Genomic DNA, 22,618 nt, shown 5'->3' on the forward strand with positions numbered 1-22,618 from the left:
CACACTCCAATCCCCTGTCCCAGCCCGATGCCACCTATTGCACCCAAACCCCTGCGCCAGGCTCAGCCCCCTCCTACACTGCAAACCCCAACCCGGTGAAAGTGATGGGGGGGATGGAGAGAGCAGGACAGGGCTTTGAGGAAGGGACAGAGCAGATCCTGGGTTGCCCTTAGATTCAAAAAGTGATCTTGGGCATAAAAAGGTTGGAGAGCACTGCTCTAAAGAGACAACTAAACATCACTGCAGCGATAACCTCCAACACCACTTGATATAGGCTCTTCTAGGCTACCAGAGCAAACAAGCTGATCATTGCTTGATGCACTCAAGTTAAAAAAATGAATAAAAGTCAGAAATTAGAGCCTCCAAATCCACATGGCAAACTCTGCCAAAACACAGTTCTGTGCACTGCTTTCAAAGTTATTGTGTGGGTTGGTCTGGCTATAAGTGACAAAGATCCTTCCCTCTATCTTACTAGAAGATGTCAGCTGGTTAAAGACACAGAGTGATCAATAAAGGAACTCTAAGAAATGTCTAGGTTTTATGATCCAGAAGTTAGAGGCAGAGCAGATACCCACATTAAAAAAAAAAATCCAGGTCTAGCACTGACTGGAAAATGGAAAGTATAGTCCACAAAAATATGTTGAAAAAAAAAATCCCACCCCCCCAACCCATCTACCCCCTTTTTATTCCCCCCAGCCAAAAGTTGTCACAAACACTCTTTGGTTTTTCAAAAACTGGAAGCTTTTTGGTTTTTGGCTGCTTCTCAGAAAAACTCTGAATGAAATGAAACTTCTCATTTAAAAGATGTTCACATTTTTTTTAATAGAAAAATAACCGAAAATTTTCAACTAGTTCTTTCCAGAATGGCTTCTTCCCATTCAGTCTTTATGAAAAGAAAGGGCCAGGAGAACAAGAGCTGAAGTGTACTAGCACATAGGTTACCCGTTTGTGATTGAATGAAAACCCTAGATACCAGAAACTGGTGATTTCCACCCTGACCCTCCTGTAGACCCCTTCCTCTAGAGCAGTGGTTCCCAAACTTGGTTCACGGCTTCTTCAGGGTAAGCCCTTGGCAGGCCGTGAGATGCTTTGTCTACCTGAGTGCCTGCAGGTACGGCCGCTTGAAGCGCTCAGTGACTGCGGTTCTCTGTTCCCAGACAATGGGAGTTGCGGGAAGTGGCGCAGGCCGGGCCACCGCTTCTCCTAGCTCCCATTGGACGGGAACAGCGAACCGCGGCTACAGGGAGCTGCGAGCGGCCGTACCGGCGGATGCTCAGGTAAACAAAGCAGCCCGCCAGGGGCTTACCCTGAACAAGCCGTGAACCAAGTTTGGGAGCCCCTGCTCTAGAGGAAGACAGAAAAGAAGAAGGGGGGGAAAAAAATCACATCATAAGAAATGCACACACAAAAATACGATTAAGACAGAAAAGCACAAGAACATTGATTAGAATGTTCTACTGCTTTATTAGATAGCCTAATGATGTCCAAATTATAGCAAAGCTCAATTGTGTAACCAGGGAGCCTAGATTTCATCCTTGATAAAGACACGGATTTCTGTCTCTCAGGAGAAGTCTGTAGTTCACTAACAAAGATGACCTTTATAGTATATGCTTCAAGGCCACAATTAGCTGGAGAAACACTGTACGTACTTGGCAATATGAGCTTTTGTACCCTGTGCTAATTTTCTAGCACAATCCTCACCAAGCCCATTGCAGCATTCAACCAACAACAACAAAAAGGAAAAAAAAAACCCCACTGTCTCCAAATCACACTCAACAATTCAATCCAGTTTTAATTAAGATGATAAAGTTAACTGACCTATCTATATCCCACAATGACCAAAACAATAAAAGGTAGTGAATTATAACCCACAAATATATCCTGATTTCATATCCATGAAGCAGCATTCATGAACAGCTGGAATTTTAAGCATTAGCCACTTTTATATCATTCAAATGATACCTAATAAGATATCTCACTGGTAAAAATAGTGACACTCATCAATACAGAATGGCTTTTCTTAGACTAACATCTACACAGAAAGATTTGAAAAGGCTACAATTACTCTGACAATGTTTCTACAGGTAGAAGGAATTTGGGGGTTGAAATAAAGGGTTTCCTTCTCCCTCTTTGCCCTCTCAAAAATCAGTTTTATATATTTCAATCAGAAATTTGATCAAAGAATGTGCTTGAAATCACACCTTTAGAAACATATTGTATACCTCTGATGACTCCACTACTTCCCATTAACTCCCATCAGTCATAAATGAAGGAGGGAAAATTCAAATATTTCACCATTGGAAACTAATGTAAACAGGGCTCAGGAGTTTTAACCATGCCATCTGACCCTGCTCAGAGCACAGTAAGTAACTAATAGGGGAGGGAAGGCATTGGATCGAGGACTGCACATCATGCTTACCCAGAGCAGAGAAACAAAAATGTTAAGAGGTTTAGAAAAAACAACCTATGGGGAAAGGTTGAAAGAACTGGGCATGTTTAATCTAGAGAAAAGAAGGCTGAGGAGGGACACAGTCTTCAAATATATAACAGGCTGTTATAAAGAGGACAGTGATCCATTGTTCTCCACATCCATCAAGGATAAGACATGAAGTAATCAACTTAATTTATAGCAAGGGAAATTTTAGTTAAATTTTAGGATAAACTTGTTAACTATTCCTATAGCAAAAAGAATGAGGAGTACTTGTGGCACCTTAGAGACTAACACATTTATTTGGGCATAAGCTTTCGTGGGCTAAAACCCACTTCATTGGATGCATGCAGTGGAAAATACAGTAGGAAGAGATATATACACAGAGAACATGAAAAAATGGGTGTTGCCATACCAACTCTAATGAGACTAATCAATTAAGATGGGCTATTATCAGCGGGGGGGAGGGACTTTTGTAGTGATAATCAGGATGGCCCAGTTGACAAGAAGGTGTGAGTAACAGTAGGGGAAAAATTAGCATGGGGAAAGTTTTTACTTTGTGTAATGACCCATCCACTCCCAGTCTTTATTCAAGCCTAATTTAATGGTGTCCAGTTTGCAAGTTAATTCCAGTTCTGCAGTTTCTCTTTGAAATCTGTTTCTGAAGTTTTTTTTTTGTTGGAGAATTGCTTTTTTAGGTCTGTAATTGAGTGACCAAAGAAGTTGAAGTGTTCTCCGACTGGTTTTTGAACGTTATAATTCTTGACGTCTGATTTGTGTCCATTTATTCTTTTGCGCAGAGACTGTACTGTTTGGCCAATGTACGTGGCAGAGGGGCATTGCTGGCACATGATGGCATATATCACATTGGTAGATGTCCAGGTGAACAAGCCTCTGATGGTGTGGCTGATGTGATTAGGTCCTATGATGGTGTCCCTTGAATAGATATGTGGACAGAGTTGGCAACAGGCTTTGTTGCAAGCATAGGTTCCTGGGTTAGTATTTTTGTTGTGTGGTTGCTGGTGAGTATTTGCTTCAGGTTGGGGGGCTGTCTGTAAGTGAGGACTGGCCTGTCTCCCAAGATCCGCGAGAGTGAGGTATCATCCTTCACGATAGGTTGTAGATCCTTGATGATGCGCTGGAGAGGTTTTAGACTGTTCCAGTGCTGATTTAAAGGTTGTGGAATCCTGGTCAGCGGAGGTGTTTAAGAACAGGTTAGACAAGCACCTATCAGGGATGGTCTAGTGTTACCCAATCTTGCCTCAGCATTAGATGATCTCTTAAGGTCCCTTCCAGCCCTACATTTCTATGAGTCCATGCTGACCCAGTCCTAGATTAATCCTGCATTGGGAAACTTGTTCTCATTAAGTAACCTTTCCTGTTGCATCTACACTGGGAAAATATGGACTGAAGTTTTTCAGGGGCAGTAGCCAAGGTGTAAGAGGCAATATAGACAGGGCTCAAGTTCTTACATACTTTATCATCTGACTCAGGTGGGAAATTATTTCTATGTGCGATTGCATAGTTCAGCAGTTCCCTAAAATGCACAAGACCACTGAGTACAGAGGAAGGGGATCACCACATTGCATTCCACTATAAGGTACATCCTCTCCCATTATTTTAAATGACAAGTGGCTACTAAAGCAAACTTCCAGCAGGTGGAGGAAGGAGAGATTAAAGCCAGCCTTCCTGTTTCTACTCATCTCAATTGATTGGCCTCTTACAATTGGTATGCGTACTTCCACCTTTTCATGTTTTCTGTATGTATAAATATCTTCTGTCTGTATGTTCCACTCTATGCATCTGAAGAAGTGAGCTGTAGCCCACGAAAGCTTATGCTCTAATAAATTTGTTAGTCTCTAAGGTGCCACAAGTACTCCTCTTCTTTTTGCAGATACAGACTAACACGGCTGCTACTTAGTAACCAGTAAATGTTGTAAGACTCCATTCTAATAATTAAAACAAATCACTAAAACCCCATTAAGGCAAAGGGGTAGCTATACCCAGTACAAAAACCCCTCACGGAGACTGGCCTGTATAGTGGTGTTATACCAGTGAAACTCAGATGACTTCAAGTTACTTTGAGGTTCAGACTGAGTAAATTAAATCAGAGTCAAGCCCTGTATTAGTACTTGACAAGGATGGAGACGGAGATTAAATAAAAATAAATCTACATGTCTAAAGTTAGACTAGCGTCTAAAAGCTTCTGTCAGGAAACTAAGCACACAATAAAGGTATCCAAATGCTGCTGAACCATTAAAGTGTTCTGAGAAAAATGAATTTACACGTTCTTTAAGGACGAGCGCATTTAGTGAAACTTAAAACCTCCTGGTTTATTGTTTTATTTAAAATTACTTACACTCCCAGTTAACTGTTAACTTTCCCCACTAGACGTATCGGGAGGGAGGGGGGGGAGCACAAAATTCAGGTGAGAGGTTGCTCATTTAAAAAAAAAAAAAAAAAAAAAATTAAGAGCATTCCAAATGGAGAAAGATAAAATTCCTGTATAATCCTCCACACAGGCTGCTATGAAATAACTTTTGTTTAATTATTACGCATTGGATGGGCAAACACTATATCCCAATGGACAGAGAGCAGCTGTTACTATAACAGAAAGACATTCATCTTCCATTCCTGGAACCCTGAAATTCTATCAACAATGCCTGTAAAATGACTCATCTTGCTCAGTTTTCAACTAGCTTTCATATACGGAACTATTTTTAGTGAACTTTAGTTTGTCATACTCCACTTCAAAGTTTTATACTTTACTTATTTCAACTGTATTTGTAAGTGACCTGAAATAACTGGACAGCAGGTATCTCTGCAGCATAGCCTGCATAGTGCAGTCACCCCTCTCAGGTTTATTCTTGTATCAGCAGTTCACTGCAGTTATACACTCTTACCATATTTATATAACAGGAATGGTGATCACACTCACTTTTGGGGCTTATAGTTGCCTTTGAAGGGGTTCCTCTAGCAGATATTCATGTGACAAATACAGAATCTGCATTAACAACTAGGAGTCCTTGTGGCAACTTAGAGACTAAAATTTATTTGGGCATAAGCTTTTGTGGGCTAAAACCCACTTCATCGGATGCATGGAGTGAAAAATACAGTAGGCGGGTATATATATTACAGCACATGAAAAGATGGGAGTTGCCTTAGCACTGACCCCTCCCCCCCACTTGGTAACGAGGCCAATTCAATCAAGGTGGACGTGTCCTATTCCCAACAGTTGATAAGGTGTGAGTATCAACAGAGGGAAAATTAGTTTTTGTAGTGACCCAGCCACTCCCAGTCTTTATTCAGGTCTAATTTGATGGTGTCCAGTTTACAAATTAATTCCAGTTCTGCAGTTTCTCATTGAAATCTGTTTTTGAAGTTTTTTGTTGAAGAATGGCCACTTAAGTCTGCTATTGAGTGTCCAGGGAGACTCAAGTGCTCTCCTACTGGTTTTTGAATGTTACAATTCTTGATGTCTGATTTGTGTCCATTTATTCTTTTGCGTGGAGACTGTCTGGTTTGCCCGATGTACATGGTAGAGGGGCATTGCTGGCACATGATGGCATAGATTACATTGGTAGATATGCAGGTGAATGAGCCTGTGATGGTGTGGCTGTATGATGGTGTCCCTTGAATAGATATGCGGACAGTTGGCAACAGGCTTTGTTGCAAGGATAGGTTCCTGGGTTAGTATTTTTGTTGTGTGGTTGCTGGTGAGTATTTGCTTCAGGTTGGGGGCTGTCTGTAAGTGAGGACTGGCCTGTCTCCCAAAGTCTGTGAGAGTGAGGCATCATCCTTCAGGATAGGTTGTAGATCTCTGACAATGCGCTGGAGAGGTTTTATTTCGGGGCTGTAGGTGACGGCTAGTGGCGTTCTGTTACTTTCTGTGTCGGGCCTGTCTTGTAGTAAGTGATTTCTGGGTACCCTTCTGGCTCTGTCAATCTGTTTCTTCACTTCCCCAGATGGGTATTGTAGTTTTAAGAACACTTGATAGAGATCCTGTAGGTGTTTGTCTCTGTCTGAGGCAATCTGCATTGGTGATTGTGCAGGATAGGAGGTTCTATTTTTTTTTTTTTTAAACTAACCCAGAATATTTAGCATTTACCCTGTCACACCAGGTGAAGGAGGAACATATCTGTATTTATACTGTATAACATTTTCTATAGAACACTTTTCTGGTTTCTTTACACTAAACAGTTCCAGAAGTTGACAGACACAAGACCAGTATTAGTACACACAACTAAAAATAGCAATATTGGGCCAAGTTTTCTGCTGATGTCAACTGACACAGATCCATTGCCTTGGTCAGTTCATGCCAGCAGAGAATTACACACACCATCATGTTACCCTACACTTGGTAAGAGGCTTTGGACAAACATCTAGACACTTTTAGGGCAGGATGGGCAAGCTTCCCTTACTCTATAAAACTTAGTCCACTAGAATAGCCATCTAGCAACACTAAGGGACACCTTTTAGCAGTAAAAGGCTACTCTTCACTGCCTGCATCAAGAAGCACTTGACTTATGAAGGGCAAGATTACCACTTTGCTTCCAAGAGACCAGTAGGTGAGTGAAATCTGCAATGAAATTTATGCCATAGGCGATTCCAAGTTTGTCATCTGCGCAGACTTCCACAAAGGATTTCTGCTCCATACCTTTCCTTTTGAAGAAGTTTCAGGACTCCAGCAAAGACACCCAGCTCTTCACTCTAGTAGTCGTCATTTTCAAAGAAAGATTAAGCTACAGTTTACACTGGTTAATAAATAATAATGTAATGGTCAAAACTACAGTTTGGCTCACAGGACAACCTAAAACGTGAGGCTCAGCACATCTCTGAGCCTGTTTTGTGCTTACAAGAAAGCAACAGAGAGTATTTAGTTTCCAAGCATTTTGACATACCAGATATATAGTTGTACAGCAGCCACTGTGACGCTGTACAACCGCTCACACTCGTAAAGGACTGCACACTAAGCCAAAAGGAATTTATTCCATGAAATGATATTTTAAAAAGTCTCTGGGATGAAATTATTCCCACTGCTGGCACAAAGTTTTTCAGGCCATAAGACACAGTAATTAAGAAGAACCAATGAAGAAAAGGGATTTTTATTCAAGTCTTTACAGGTCTTTGGATTGGAAGGCCAAATTTTATATTAAAAATTACATACAAGTTTAGACCTAGAAGAGCTTTCTTCACTGTTGTATATTATTTATATTACGATAGCTGCTGGAAACCCCGAAGTGAACACAGAGTCCGCCACTGTGCTATACTCACCCATAGTATGAGAGTCCCGGACCCAAAGAATTTACAGCCTAAACAGAAATGACAGAGAAAAGAGTAGAGAAAAACAGAGGCAAAGAGAGGTGAAATGACTTGCCTAGCTTCACAACAGTCTATTCATAGCAGAGCAGGGAATTAAACCCAGGCTCCCTGAGCCACAATTCAGTATTTTAACCACTGCACCATGCTACCGCTCATCATAGCCATGAACTCTGCCACAATCTGGCTTTTGTCCTATTTTATAGAGGGAGAATACATGGAGTGGTATAAATTCTTTACACACAACGGTTTGGGATGCACGCTTTACTCACAATGGGCACAGCTATAACTAATTTATATGGTCAACCCAAACCACAGCCAATAAAACCTTTCTGCTACTTCTCTCGATATTCTGTAAATGCCTCATGTTACAGAAAAAAATATTTTAGGAATTTTTTAAAAATATATTAGGGCTATTTTTCATATACTTTTGACTGTAGAGCCTTATGCCTTAAATATCATAAGTTCAAATATACAGGGCTTAAAAAAAAAAAAAAAAAAAAAGGACCTGAGATCACTTTTCCATGCTTGATTTTAAAGCCTATTTCCAGGGCGATAAGTGAATTTAGGGCCGCAGTGGGAAGCAGGCGGTCTCCTCTCCCCAACGGTATATAGCTCCAATTTCTAACCCTGCAGGGCTTAGGTGCTACCATAGTACAAAGCAATAAAATAATAATAGTGATAAAGTGAAAACATTTCTCTGGCAGGTTGATTTTAAAAACTGGTGGCTGTTTGAAGCTTCTCAGGGTTTTGGAACATTAAACCAGGTATCAAGGAGCAAAGATCAGGAGCAGGCAACAGGTGAGGTAATCAAAGGTGCATGATAAGCACATTTATTTCCATGGCTCTACAAGGTGTCCATATATGCAGCATGAGTGTTCTTATGCTTTAATGTTGGATAACTGCATCAAGTTAAATAAAACAGACACAGTGTGTAGGAAATTCCTAAACTGTATTACACCACTGTAAGATAACATGAAAATTAATATCAAAATGAATAAACCATTCAAGATACCTATTGTCTCCTCCCTCACTTTCCTGGTTGCACTAATTAAGTGTTATCTGTGCTTGCAAGGAATTCAAGTATTTCCCTTGACCACAATGCATATTCTAAGACAATTTTATAGAGGAAGAAAACATTGCAAGCTATATAGAAATGGTGTTTATTACCACCAGCCAAAATTGTTATTTAGTCTCAAATTGTTGATTACTGCCAAACAGATGTGTGAATGATCAACAATGACTGGAAGACATGTTTGGGAACATGTGCTGTATCAGGCATAAGACCACTGTGGCTTGAACAGAGCCTTTTCTATAAAAAGAAGTTATTGACATACAGTATGCGCATGTGAGAGCAAGAGAGACCAAGTTCAAACTTTAGTGAAGCAAAGGGCTACCCAATGACAGGCTTAACTGCAACCTGATACTCCTACCACCAAAAGCCCAAGGACAACTGAATTTCTCAGACCACACATATAGGAGAATTAGCAATCTTAACCCCTAAACTACTCTGCAGACTTTAAAAATAAGCTAAATTTGAGGGATTTGAAAGTCGGCTATCTTTCAGTCAGTCATACCATTGGGAGGAAAGAAAACAAAAAACTGACTTTAACAAAAACAAAACCACACAAATACAGTTTACATTTCATTTCAATTTTCTCCCAACTGAACTCAATGGGACGAAATCATCCCTGAAATTACATCAGGCACGCATTTGGCTGAGTAGCCTTGTTTCAAGGCAACTGTAACTTCATTCTTTTCCACAGTTATAAAGCTTTGTATAAAAGTGTCTAATATTAGGATGGTCTCAAGCAAACAGTCACAGCAAACACCTCACAACTGATTACATAATACTGTAGGTTTGCAGCCTCTTCCCACACCACGGTCTCCTTACAACTTTAATAATGTAGTATTTAGCTTCCTTTCTCAGATAAAGGCCTTGAGATCATCTTTGCAATGCTTAAATGTCCTACTTTCAAAGAGGTATCAATGCCAGCCAGGGCTACTGGGGAGAACTGTAGATGTGCAGACAACTCAAGTAAACAAAAGAACTTGCCATCAGTGCTCAGAAATGAGAAGGAGCTCACAGAAACAGCACTAAAAGGCTTAGCAAATACCAAACCTGAAGTGCACTCATTTTATAAAATAGTTTTATAATCCACAAAAAGGACGGGGGGAGGGTTGATTGAAGTAAAGAGGTGTTCAGATTCACATTTGCATTCTTTCTTCTCTAGGAATGCAAAGCTGTGTTGTGTCTGCTATGTATTATATGATCCACAGTGTTTCTAAAAGCCAAACTAGAAAACATTTCTGACATCTGTATATAAAAATGGGCTTGTCAGAAAACTGGGTAACCTGTTTAACTTTACTATTTGATAAACAAGACAAGCTCTAAATTAGGGTGGAGACCACCAAATTAGCAACACAGACATCGAATTGAAAGGTAAACTTTTACCAACACTTACAAGACAGGTTACCTCAGATACAGTATTCCCTATGCTAAAATAGGAAATGCGAAAATAAACATAGCATCTAAGGTACCGCAGTGCAATAACTAGACTAATACTGACCTTTTATTTTAATGGCAGCTGCTGTAACTGTCTAGGAGAAAGTAAAGCCTAGTGGCTAGTACACAGCATCAGGAATCAAGAATTCTATAGATTGTTCGATTTGTCACTGGCTTGCTAATGGCATGAGAACAAATACATGAAAGACAGATGCCCAAATGCTATGGTAATAGGGCTCCACAAGTACAGACAGACAATCATTTCAAAAGGGTTTGAATGACTAGTGACTCTAAATTTGTTAGACGGAGCACACTACAGACTGCTTAACAGTCTTATTTCAGTACCTTAATAATAAATAATAAATAAATATTTCTATAATTAATATTTCTATTGAGTTTATTCTATGTATGTTCTCAAACCATGCTCATCACCATAGTATCTGAGTGCCTTCATTAAGCAATATGACGACACACTGTCACGAGTTGTTTGTTCGCTCATCCTCTCCTCAGGAAGAGAGAAACATGCAGTGGAGTATCATATTTTGGTAGGTTTGTTTGGGTTTTTTTTTTTTTTAAATACACACACCTGTGGGTATGGGTTTATGTTAGAGAAGGCAGGTAAAAGAAGTAGGTCTTGTACTTGGGGGAAGAAGGCGTTGAGGTCTGTGATGGACCTTAGCAACTTGGGCAGTTCATTCCACAATCTCTCTCGTACTATACCCAGAGAAATTTCTGTTTCTTTTCTTTATAATCCCACCTTCTGACTAAACTGTAAAAACTCTTTGGTGCAGGGACTTTTACTCAGTATCTGCACAGGGCCAGGCATTGATCTCCAGACACTAAACTTAACACAAAACAAGCCTCCAGCCTTGCATAGCAGTTTGCCACACCATCATTTGTGGTTTCCGGCCAATGGGACCTGTGAGAACGGTGCTGGGGGTGAGGGCAGCGTGCGGAACCACTTCCCCCCACTTCCCCACCAGGGGTGTGCAGAGACGTGCCAGCAGCAGCCGGCCGCTTCCGGGAGCAGCGTGGGGCTACGGCAGGCAAGCAGCCTGACTGAGCGCCCTGCTGCGCCACAGGACTTTTAGTGGCCTGGACTCAGAGATCGCAAGGGGGCAGAGGAGGCCGGACAAAAATGTTAGACGAGCCGGATTTTCCCCTGGGCTAGTCACTTAATTTCTCCATACCTCAGTTCCCCACCTGCAAAATAAGGATGATAATAGTAATAATAATACTTTTCTTCCCACCTTTGGTCTGTCTTGTCTGTTTAGCCTGTGAGCTCTCTGGGGCAGGGATATCTTGCTACATGCACAGTACCTAGCAAAAAACAGGGCCCAGATCTTGACTAAGGCTCCTATGCATCACCATAATACAAATAACAAAAATAAAGAAATACAGGAATGCACCATGGTGGGCCAATGCCAAATGCTAATATGACTTCTGGTTACATTATAAAAAAAAAAAAAAGTGAATTTTAAGAAAGTCTAAATATTGACCAAAGTTTTTATTTTATTTTACACAGTATAATAGCAATTGCTACACAACGTTTTTAGTTTTCAACAGAAGTAGCACTGCTATAGCCAAGTAAAGAGCGAACTGTGAGAAAAGGACAAGTAATTAGTGCAAAAGACTAAACATTATATTAAAATCTAAGCACAAAATTTGCTAGGTTTGCAGAATACAAGGACACAGAATGTTTCCTCTTTAATTTAGTTTCTGACCCTTTGACTTCAACGGCTCCAAGAAATCTTACCGAGAACATTCAGAGAGAAAATGGTGTATATTATTTAATCTATCTCAAAAGGTACAAATGGCTAAACTGCTTCAAATTATTTCTAGTTAAAGTACTAATGAAGAGAGGATACAAGACATCAGCAAAGCTTTAATGTTTAAGTGTGGGGTGGAGGAAGCTTGTAGTGGTGAATACTGTTCCACAAATCTCTCACTTAAAGACATCCAGTTTCACTGTTGTGAAAATTTCCTCAAGAAGGGAGGAGTGGGGACAGAGTAAAGAATGGCCAGTACTACATTGCACGATTTGATTCCAGATAATTCTATTGGCCAAGCAAGACCTCGCACCCTCCTGCTAGTTCTAAAATCAAAGGGTAGGTGGGGTAAAGGGGAAGAGGACACCTCTTTAAAATAGAGATTACACTTCGGGATTCCTCTTTCCCAGCTTCCCACAAGATTTTGTTATAGACTGCAACTGAGCCAGAAGTACTGTAGCAGCTCCAAGAAATTACACCATACTGCCCACACTGTTTCCTACAGCTAACCAAGAAACTAAAAACTTTTTTTACATCATTCATTCCACTGAATGAGAAATAGAAATGCTGACTTTGAAGCAAATCCCAACCAAACTCCATGGCACTTGGGTTCTGTTTAACAACAGCTTCTCTGTCAATTTGTAAATAGTTATATAATTCTTAGAACCCATCTGTAAGGATAAATAACACACTCTAAAGAGCTGTTTAGTTTGAGTTTTGATTAATGTGAAGTCCAGCAAGGTATCTTCTCTTTTCACCACTTTCTTTTTGTTTTAAGTACGAGATATCAGAATTACAAGACTACATCTTCAGTGCTATTTATTCTGGGTGCCCAACTTGAGAAACTTTTGAAGAGGGCTGATCTGAAAATGAGCCTGCACCAAGGTTCTACAACTTGGGCACCCAAAAATGAAGACATCCAAAATTGCTACTCATTTTTAAAACATTTAGATCAGGTTATTATGCTTAATATAAAGACAGTTACCAAGCTGCATTTGGCTGAAAGGTGCTGAGTTTTACATTTGCAAGATACACCGGTCTACAATTTTTGAGAAGTCGTCTGCTTCAAAGATAAAATGTGCTATTTATTATGTATTTTGATGTGCTGAATTCAAATATGACAATTAAAACAACTGATTGGCTACTGTTTCTAAGATATTTAAGTTTTTACATTTTATGTCTATGTATATTGTGTAGATAGAGTTTTAATCATAAATTGTAAACCTACGTCTTTTCATGTGTTTATGGTTGCTTTACATGATAATATTTCACCTGTCCTGTTTATGTAACACTTTAAAAATCAGCAAAAGGGTTATATAAATAAAATTTATTATGAAACAAAAGGCAAAAAACTATTATGTACATAGTTTAGTCCTATGCAGTGTCTACTCGGCGCTTCTTGGCTTGTCTCTTGTATTCATTAAATGGAGCATCTCTTGTCACAGTCCAGCAATAGTCTGCAAGCATTGATGGGCTCCATTTGCCCTGATAGCGTTTCTCCATTGTTGCAATGTCCTGGTGAAATCGCTCACTGTTCCGCAGTTCGGTGGAAAAAAATCTAGATGAGAGTGCAAAAAATGTCTCTTTAGTGACATGTTGCAACCAAGGCTTTTGTATGCCTTGAGGAGATTTTCCACCAATAACCTGTAGTTGTCTGCCTTGTTGTTCCTGAGAAAATTTATTGCCACTAACTGGAAGGCTTTCCATGCCGTCTTTTCCTTGCCACGCAGTGCGTGGTCAAATGCATCATCTCGAAGAAGTTCACGAATCTGGAGGACCAACAAAGACACCTTCCTTTATCTTAGCTTCACTGAACCTTGGAAATTTTCCACGGAGGTACTTGAAAGCTGCTTGTGTTTTGTCAATGGCCTTGACAAAGTTCTTCATCAGACCCAGCTTGATGTGTAAGGGTGGTAATAAAATCTTCCTTGATTCAACAAGTGGTGGATGCTGAACACTTTTCCTCCCAGGCTCCAATGACTATCGGAGTGGCCAATCTTTCTTGATGTAGTGGGAATCTCTTCCACGACTATCCCATTCGCAGAGAAAACAGCAGTACTTTGTGTATCCAGTCTGCAGACCAAACAAGAGAGCAACAACCTTCAAATCGCCACAAAGCTGCCATAGTTGGTCATAGTTTATGCACCTCAAAAATTGTTTCATGTTGTCATAGGTTTCCTTCATATAGACTGCATGACCAACTGGAATTGATGGCAAAACATTGCCATTATGCAGTAAAACAGCTTTAAGACTCGTCTTCGATGAATCAATGAACAGTCTCCACTCATCTGGATCGTGAACGATGTTGAGGGCTGCCATCACACCATCAATGTTGTTGCAGGCTACAAGATCACGTCCCATTCTTCTTCATGGAAGAAGATCCTTTTGACGGTCACGGAACATGGAAACCCTAACGTCACCTGCCAGGAGATTCCACTGCTGTAGTCTGGAGCCCAACAGCTCTGCCTTACTCTTGGGTAGTTCCAAATCCCTGACAAGGTCATTCAGTTCACCTTGTGTTATGAGGTGTGGTTCAGAGGAGGAGGATGGGAGAAAATGTGGGTCCTGTGACATTGATAGTTCAGGACCAGAAATTTCATCCTCTTCCTCATCTGACTCAAGTCAGAAGGACTCTGGTGCATCAGGAACCGGCAGTCCTCCTCCGTGGGGTACTGGGCGTGCAGCTGATGGAATGTTGGATAATGCACAGTCCACTTTTTCTTCTTTGACACACCTTTCCCAACTGGAGGCACCATGCAGAAGTAACAATTGCTGGTATGATTTGTTGGCTCTCTCCAAATCATTGGCACTGCAAAAGGCATAGGTTTCCTTTTCCTGTTCAACCACTGGCGAAGATTTGTTGCACAAGTGTTGCAGCATATGTGTGAGGCCCACCTCTTGTCCTGATCTCCAATTTTGCAGCCAAAATAAAGGTGGTAGGCTTTCTTAACCATAGTGGTTATACTGCGCTTTTGTGATGCAAAAGTCACTTCACCACAAACATAGCAGAAATTATCTGCACTGTTCACACAAGTACGAGGCATCTCTGCTCACTTTGGCTAAACAGAAATGTGTCCCTTTGCAAAATCAAACACTGACAAATAAGAGAGCACGACACTGTATGATTTCTAGAGTTGATATAGGGCAATTTGTTCAGCAGAGTGATGTAAGCTTCGTTATGATTGCATCATCCATGACTTCTAGGAATAACATGATGCAATTCATATCATCTATGATGCAATACCAGCTTCAGATTGCATCATTCATTGTTTTGCCTAAAAAGCAAGTACTGTCCAAACCCAGTCATAGATTTATTCATAGATCCAGTCAAAGATGTATTTTAGTCATTTCTGGTTTAAATTGAGATCCCTTCCCTTTATAACTCACTTATCCTCCGCCATTCCCAAGTCAAGGGTCGTACATACTGACCCAATAGCATATCTTGAAAACTAGAGCCAATCAACAATTTTAAGCATCATTTTCGTTCTCAGTGACCCAGAATTAGTAAAGTTTGACTACATTTATTTCAGAAGCATTTTGGCTGTAGAGCAGTGATATTACTCTGATCATCAGATGATGGGGAAACTCTCAGTTAACCAAAGCAGCCAGGTGCCATTCCATGAATGGCCACCTTCTTACCACCACCTCAATAACTAGAATTTAGTATGCATTTCTGAAGCTAGACCCTGAAACATGAAAGGCCCAGAATTACTGCCTTTAAAAAATTGCAGTGATTTTTATTTTAAATATGCACTGACTTTTAAGGAATCTGCATAACAGGGATTAAGCACCTGCACCATTTTTACTGGTGGGCCTAGCTAGAACAAACAATTCATTCTGCAACAGTAAATTTTGAAAATGCCTCTTGATTCTTTTAATAAAGTAAAGTAAAGTACTTATGTTCTGCTGAGGAACCTATTATAGACAGAGGTGCCCCATAGATTAAAGAAGACAGACATGTGGAGTGGGGCTAAAGTTACCCCATTAACTCCTCAAAAATCCTGTTGGATTTGAGTTTTCAAAAGTAGTAGTCCTGCCTTACAAAACTGGAGAAGCCCGTATACTTATCTGCGTTGGACAGTAGGGGAGGGGAGAAATAAAGACAACAAATATGAGGTGAGGCTTGTTTCTTTCTTCTGTACCTTCTATTCCTTCTATTCAGTAGCAACAGGCCAGACCTAAGACTATTGCATTGCTTAAAACGCAAATAACCGACAAGCATGTCTTTGCTGATCCATACTAGAATGGAGATCAGAGTGGATAGGAGGGTGGTGACAACTAAGCTGTTGGCAATGCAAGAGCTCTGCTTTAATTGGCTGTTTCTGCTCAGTTGATGAGACAATAAGAAAAATGTTACTACCTGGATAGGTTACTCAAAGACACAAAATTGGCATAAATTTCAGCATATAAGTGCTTTTAGTTGGATGGCAGGGCTGGTGTAGGCTGTCTCTCGCTGTTCTGGTGAAGCTGATTTTCATTAATCTTTATTAGCAAACAAAACATACTCCCAAGAAACTGCATGAACAGAGATGCTCTAAAATTTTCATTGTTAAAAAAATGCAAACTGCATAGGGCACTGAGAGTGGAAGTTATAATGTCACTAATCTAATATATATTACACACAAACACACCTTTAACATAAGCATTGTCACAGTCCTGAAGAGAAGAAAACTCTTGATCTTGGCGGTATAATTATCTAGATTTGATTTGATTTTTTATTTTAATTTTTTTTTTAAATATCCTAGCCACCCGGTTCAAAAGTTGTGTGTTTTTAACAGCAATCGCCATTAACCTTGAACCAGAAGCTTCATTGTGTTTAATAAGTAAGGTAATGAAGCCCATCTTATTCTTTTTCTCAAGCACAAGAGGATAAATACAAGACACTGAAACAGCAAACTAGATTCGTTGCTACACGGTGGTTCTTATTTTGGAATGAGTTTAAATCCTGCAATGTAATATGTTTTGCAAAATACGCCATTTTCCACCTTCTATATTCTCTAAATTTCATAAATTAGAACACTATTTCTGAACATTTGGGCTGTAGAAAATTTGCAAACAAAAGGCTAAAAATGAACATAATGTTTTCATCAACAAATCTTCAATGCTCCAAAAATTAAGCACACAACAGATAATTTTAAAAAGAATATCAGTCTGTGCTTGTTTTGTTAGCCAGCCAAGGTAGCACAGAAAATCCATCAACAATGGAGGTTGAGCTATTTTTAAAAAGCCCACCACTTTTCCACAGTCCTAACACACACACACACACACACGATACCTCAAGCAACACACATGCTGTGAATCCCCACAAAAAGCTGCAACTTCCTTCTCTTTTCTGACACAGATGCCTTTGGAAAAGCTGGCAGACAAGGAGGGTCATAACTGCTCAACAAACACAAATACTAGATGAAATGTGGAAGAGAATATATAAAAATAGATTTACAATATTGCTGGTGCTCTAATTTGATGATCCACAGACCTTTCAAAATAAATATGATTATATACATTTTTTCTTTTTCTAATTAAATTTTCAGAAAAAGTCTGTAGAGGTATGTCCTAGTAGTTGTACCCTTTTATAACATGATATACACAGGAAGCTTACAAGGTCAGATTTTTTAGGCAACTTTGTTTTTCTCCAGTTGATGTTTTTGCCATTATATGAAATTACAGGAGCAGATTTTAACAACAAAAAGGGGCCATCTCATTTGACAGCCACATGAGCTAAAAAGACCCAAGAAGTACACAGAAAGAAAATAAACTGGCTCCAAAAAATCCCTTTTATGCATATAATAGAATTTTCCACTCAACAGAGCTGTTGTGATTATAATAAGCTGAATACCACTGTCCCAGCTATCCTGCTGCTTCCAAAATACCTGATCTTGCTCGGCAGGGCTATGTAAATACAATCACTCATAACCCCCTTGTAAACACAAGGAAACAAAGCTGTATACAAGTGCCCTATCAATTAGCTACATGTCCTAGCTGGCTTGATTTCCACCACAAATTAATTTTTCCTCTGTTCCTTCTCCCCCCACACCACCACCTTCAGTATGACTTTAAAATAATTAAGAGATGGTATTGTTTAAAATACAAAACCCAGGCAGTGGCACTGCATATTTAATGGGCACCCGGAACAAAGAACCACCAGCAGCAGCAAGAACCTTGCGCCTGATAGATTTCACTCGCGCGGTTCCTGAGAGCACATTCCAAAACAAACCCAACCCGATCTCATCCCCTCTACCCTCGAAGAACCGGGGCAGGATCACCTCCCGGTTTCCAATGGGAAACCATTTAACCAACGCATGGGGAAATCTCTTCCTCTTCCCAGTCTCTCCAGATTTAAAATAAAAATATTCAAAGGAAGAGGAAACTGCATTCCCACCAGACGCACGCAGCAAGCAAAGGGCACAACTGCAGCACCATCCCCCACTTCAAAACCAGCAGCCTCTCTTGTGATCCTTTATCCAAACCCCTCCCCATACACCAAAATACCCACCACACCACCCTTTCCCTGCTCGGTAATGGATACAACGTAACAAGTTATACTACACACAGCCTTCCCCTATCAGAGCACCAGATGTGACTAAATAAAGATCAGTTTAGGATCCATTATGTTTGAGGGATTGGGGGGGGGGGGGGAAGAGAAGAGAGAAAAAACAAAAAAGAAAATTGCCATGTGCTAGTGGGAAATCACCCCTTTCCCTTACAAAATGAGCCTTCTTGGAAACAGAGGGAAATGCACCCATTTGGGGGTCAAGTAACTTGAAGTCTTTGTATTTTGTAACAAGCCAATGCTATAGCAGCAACGTCAATGTATGTATCTATACACAAGATTGTGTTGCTGTATGCGATCTGTAACCTAGATCATTGTTTTACCAATCCCCCAAAGGGTGAGCTCTCTTCCTCTCTCCACCCCTCATCAAAACAAGGAGGGAACCACACAACAAAGCAGCCCTGCAAAGCTAAGGCTCGCCACCCAGAAATGGCTCCAGCTAAAAAAGCCGCCCCTCTCCCCCTTGACAAAGGGAACACCCCGGTTTTAGAACAGCTCAATAGATCTAGCAGATGGGAATAATTCCATAACAAGCAGCACACACCCCTGAAACATTTAACTACCCCCCAAACCCACTATTACAATCACATGCGCTTGCCACCATGCCCCTTTCACCCCAAAAATCCAGCTCTTCAGGTTGAAGCAAATCAAATGCATCCCAACGCTTTGGGAAAGTCATTTAGTAGCAGGGCCTTCTGGTTTTGCCCCTTAGCACGTCCAATGTTTACATTAAGTTCCATCATGCCACACAATGTCCCTATAAAAATGCAAACCCTGCAGCTTTGTGCTGAAGTTTGAAAAGGATCACGAAGGAAGATTTAAAAACAAAACACACACACTCAAAGGTGGGTCCTTTCGCTCCCCTCTTACAACTTTCTATTATGTCACCATGTCACAAATCAGCCCAAATGAATCATCTCATAAAAATAGCAAAAGCCTATGGGATCATAACATTTCATTAAGGGGGGTTGGGGGAGGAGAGACATGCTTCAACCGACTTTCAGCACCGTTTAACTCTGGCAAGCTAGTTAAAAACAGTCCCTTTCAAAGAACTAAAAAAAAAACACAAATCAGGAAGAATCTGTTATGAAAAGGCGATCAGCGTTTCCCAAGGACTAGTAAAAATCACACGAAATTAACACATTAATGGAGAAGAGAAGGGGGGAAGGAAATCAAACCAGTTACACAACGCAGCCTTGCAAACCCCAGAGTAAAAAAAAACACACACACACACAACAACAACACATGGCTCTTTACCTGAAAGACAAAACACTTACTAACAACCAAAAGGTTTCTCAACTTGATTCCCACACACACAACGCTAACATGCCATTTTGACGAAGTTTCTTAGGAATCTGAGGCCGGGAACATTGTAATTCATTCACACACTCTTTAATTAAAGGGAACACAGAGCAGAAATATAACCCATTTGTATCATAACCAACAACGTAAATGGGAAGGTTTCTTTAAAAAAAAATCTTAGCAACAATCTTATTTTTTTCCATTCGTTACAGTTTAGGGATATTTGGGGTGGGGGGTAGGTGGTTTCGAATAATTGCATAATTTAATCCTTTTCAAACGTTAATATAAAACTGTTCAATGGATAGAGACATAAAATGTACTTACCTGCACAGAAAGTTCCACAAAGAAAGGCGAAAGTCAACCACGAAGCAATCATATTCCTTTACTTTTTTTCCCCCTTGTGTATCCCCCTCTACCCCCAAGGAAAAAAAAAACAGCTCGGGAGAGCGAAGGGGGTGTTGGAGGAAAACGAGACCCTCTACCAACAAACGAACAAAAAAAAACAAGGCTCCTACAAAATCGGATTTAGTTCCTTCACAGTTGCAACAACGTATCCAGTTCGAGGGGGCACACAACTGCAGCGCCAGGACAGCGAGATCGGTGGCCGTCCGGCTCCCGGCTCCTCCTGCTCCGAGCTTTCCAAGAGTTTTCTTTGCCGGGGCTTTTGTGCAAGGAGAAAAGCGTGCACCACACCAACAACTCTCGCTCGCTCGCTCCCACCCCCCACCCCAGCCCAACCCAACCCAACCCAACCCAGCCCCTTCTGCCTGCCCAGCAGCAGGGACTAGGGACACACACACACACGCGCGCACGCACCAACAAAAACAACAAACAAACCACAGCACACACGCGCGATCCCACAGCCGGGCGGCCACCACCAAAGGCAAAGCGGGCGGCGGCGGCAGCAGCAGCAAAACTTTGCAGCAATGTTACCAACCCAGCATCCAGGGAAGCTGCTGAGCAGCGGGAGGCACCAGCCCAGCGGCTGCCGAGGAGGAGGAGGAGGAGGCGGCGGTGGCTGCTGCTGCTGCCCCGGCGGCGGAGAGGCGGCTGGGAGAGGAGGAGACGAGGGAGCGGGCTCCGAGGCGGGCCGTGGCGCGCGGGGCTGGCTGGGGCGAGGGTCCGGCCCGAGGCATCGCTCGCGCTGGCGGGCGCGCGGGGAGCGGGCGGCGGCCGGCGCGGGGCAGAGCAGCGGCGGCGGCTGGCTCTGGAGGGGCCATGTACAAAAAAAAAAAAAAAAAAAAAAACCTGAACTGAGTCCAAAATGGCTTGGGGGGGGGGGGCGGGGGGAGGGGGGGAGAAGCCGAGCTGGAGCCGGCGGGGGGACCCGGATGTTGGATACAAAGGGAGGCTGGGCGGGAGGGGGAGAGAAGCAGCCCAGCAGCTGACTGGGGGGAGGCGCTGCCCGTCAAGGCGCGGGGCGGGGGATGGGCAGGAGCGCGAGGGGTCCGGAGAGGAGCAGGACAGTCGCCTCTGGCCTGGTCCCGCCTCCCCCGCCCCCTTCAGCCTGTGAGAGGCCAGAACTTGCTAGGGGCAGGGGGCAAGTGCAGCAATTTGGGGCCCCCATGAGACTATAGTATTCTATAGTATTGCAACTTTTTTTTAATGGAAGGGGCCCCCAATATTGCTTTGCCCCAGGCCCCCTGAATCCTCTGGGCAGCCCTGCCCAGCGGCCCTTTGCATTGCCTCACCTGTGGCTAGGGGCCAGGACCAGATGCTTCCGAGGAAGGTGCCCTGGTGCTGAAGTGGGCATTTAGGGGCTAAGCTGCCCTTAGGGGAAATTCCTTCCTCACACCCTCCCCCCAGCCCAGTGGAGGTTGGTTTCAGCCCTGAAGCTTTTAGATCTCTTCCAAACTTTGTCTGTTGTTGGTAACATCCCATCTAATATTCCTGTGCACCATGTGACTGTCCTAGCCTCCCTCTGAAGCCAGCTAAGCTCATCCTCTCATTATCTTGTGGCAATGAGTTCCAAAGACTATTTGTGCCTTTGCTTAAAAAAAAAAATATCTCTCTGTATACCACTGTGACCTTAGTGGACTCTGTCACTCTGCTGGTGTGCAGACGTAAGGCAGATAATACAGAATCAGTGCTAATAAACTAGAGATGGAAATTGGGAGCCACAAGAGTCAAAACTGGAGAGGCGCAACTGTGCAGCTGATGTGATAGAGGAGGGATTGAGGTGGACAGTCACCTTCTACTGGAACATCTGAAAGCAAGAGAATGCAAGAAAGCTGTTTTCTCGGTCAGAAATCATGGAAGATGTTATCAGAAAATGATGAGGAAAGAGTGTGTGTCCCTGGAAGAATGATGAGAGATGGCAAACATGCCCTCATTCTATAAAGCAGCTGCCACTGAATCAGAATGGGCAGTAATGACAAATGGGACACAGCAGGTCAAACACAGAGGAAAGCCTTCCTCTGAGAGATATTTAAGGGGGTTGTCTCAGTTGCACTTTGGCAAGACTTAAACAGATTGTTATGGTGATAAAGTCTTAGGGTGGGAGTTTCAAAAGCTCTCAGCATTGGCCTAACTCTGCTTCCCTTGAAGTCAATCGTAAAACACCTATAGACTTCAACAGGAGATGGGCTAATGCTCTGAGTGGTCAAAATCTCATTCTTACTGATTTGGGGAGATGTGCATATTTCAGTGATGTGTATTGCAGTATTCCTTAGAAGCCTCAGTTACAGACCACAGACCCCTTACATTAGGTGCTGTACAAACACAAACAAGTCCCCTGCCCAAAG

The 22,618-nt window shown here is 41.9% G+C and overlaps 1 protein-coding gene across 1 annotated transcript in view; it reads right to left on the bottom strand.

The window, feature by feature from the left end:
• Nucleotides 1-20,582, bottom strand: part of ACVR2B (activin A receptor type 2B) — a 166,486-nt gene extending 145,904 nt beyond the window's left edge. The window contains exon 1 of the mRNA XM_034759946.1: nt 20,199-20,582. Coding sequence (XP_034615837.1) covers nt 20,199-20,250 — 52 coding nt within the window. The 5' untranslated portion in view covers nt 20,251-20,582. The remainder of the gene's footprint in view (nt 1-20,198) is intronic.
• Between the last annotated feature and the right edge of the window lie 2,036 nt (nt 20,583-22,618).

This window comes from Trachemys scripta, chromosome 2, assembly GCF_013100865.1.
Source record: "Trachemys scripta elegans isolate TJP31775 chromosome 2, CAS_Tse_1.0, whole genome shotgun sequence".
In the NCBI taxonomy this organism is placed as follows: Eukaryota; Metazoa; Chordata; order Testudines; family Emydidae; genus Trachemys; species Trachemys scripta.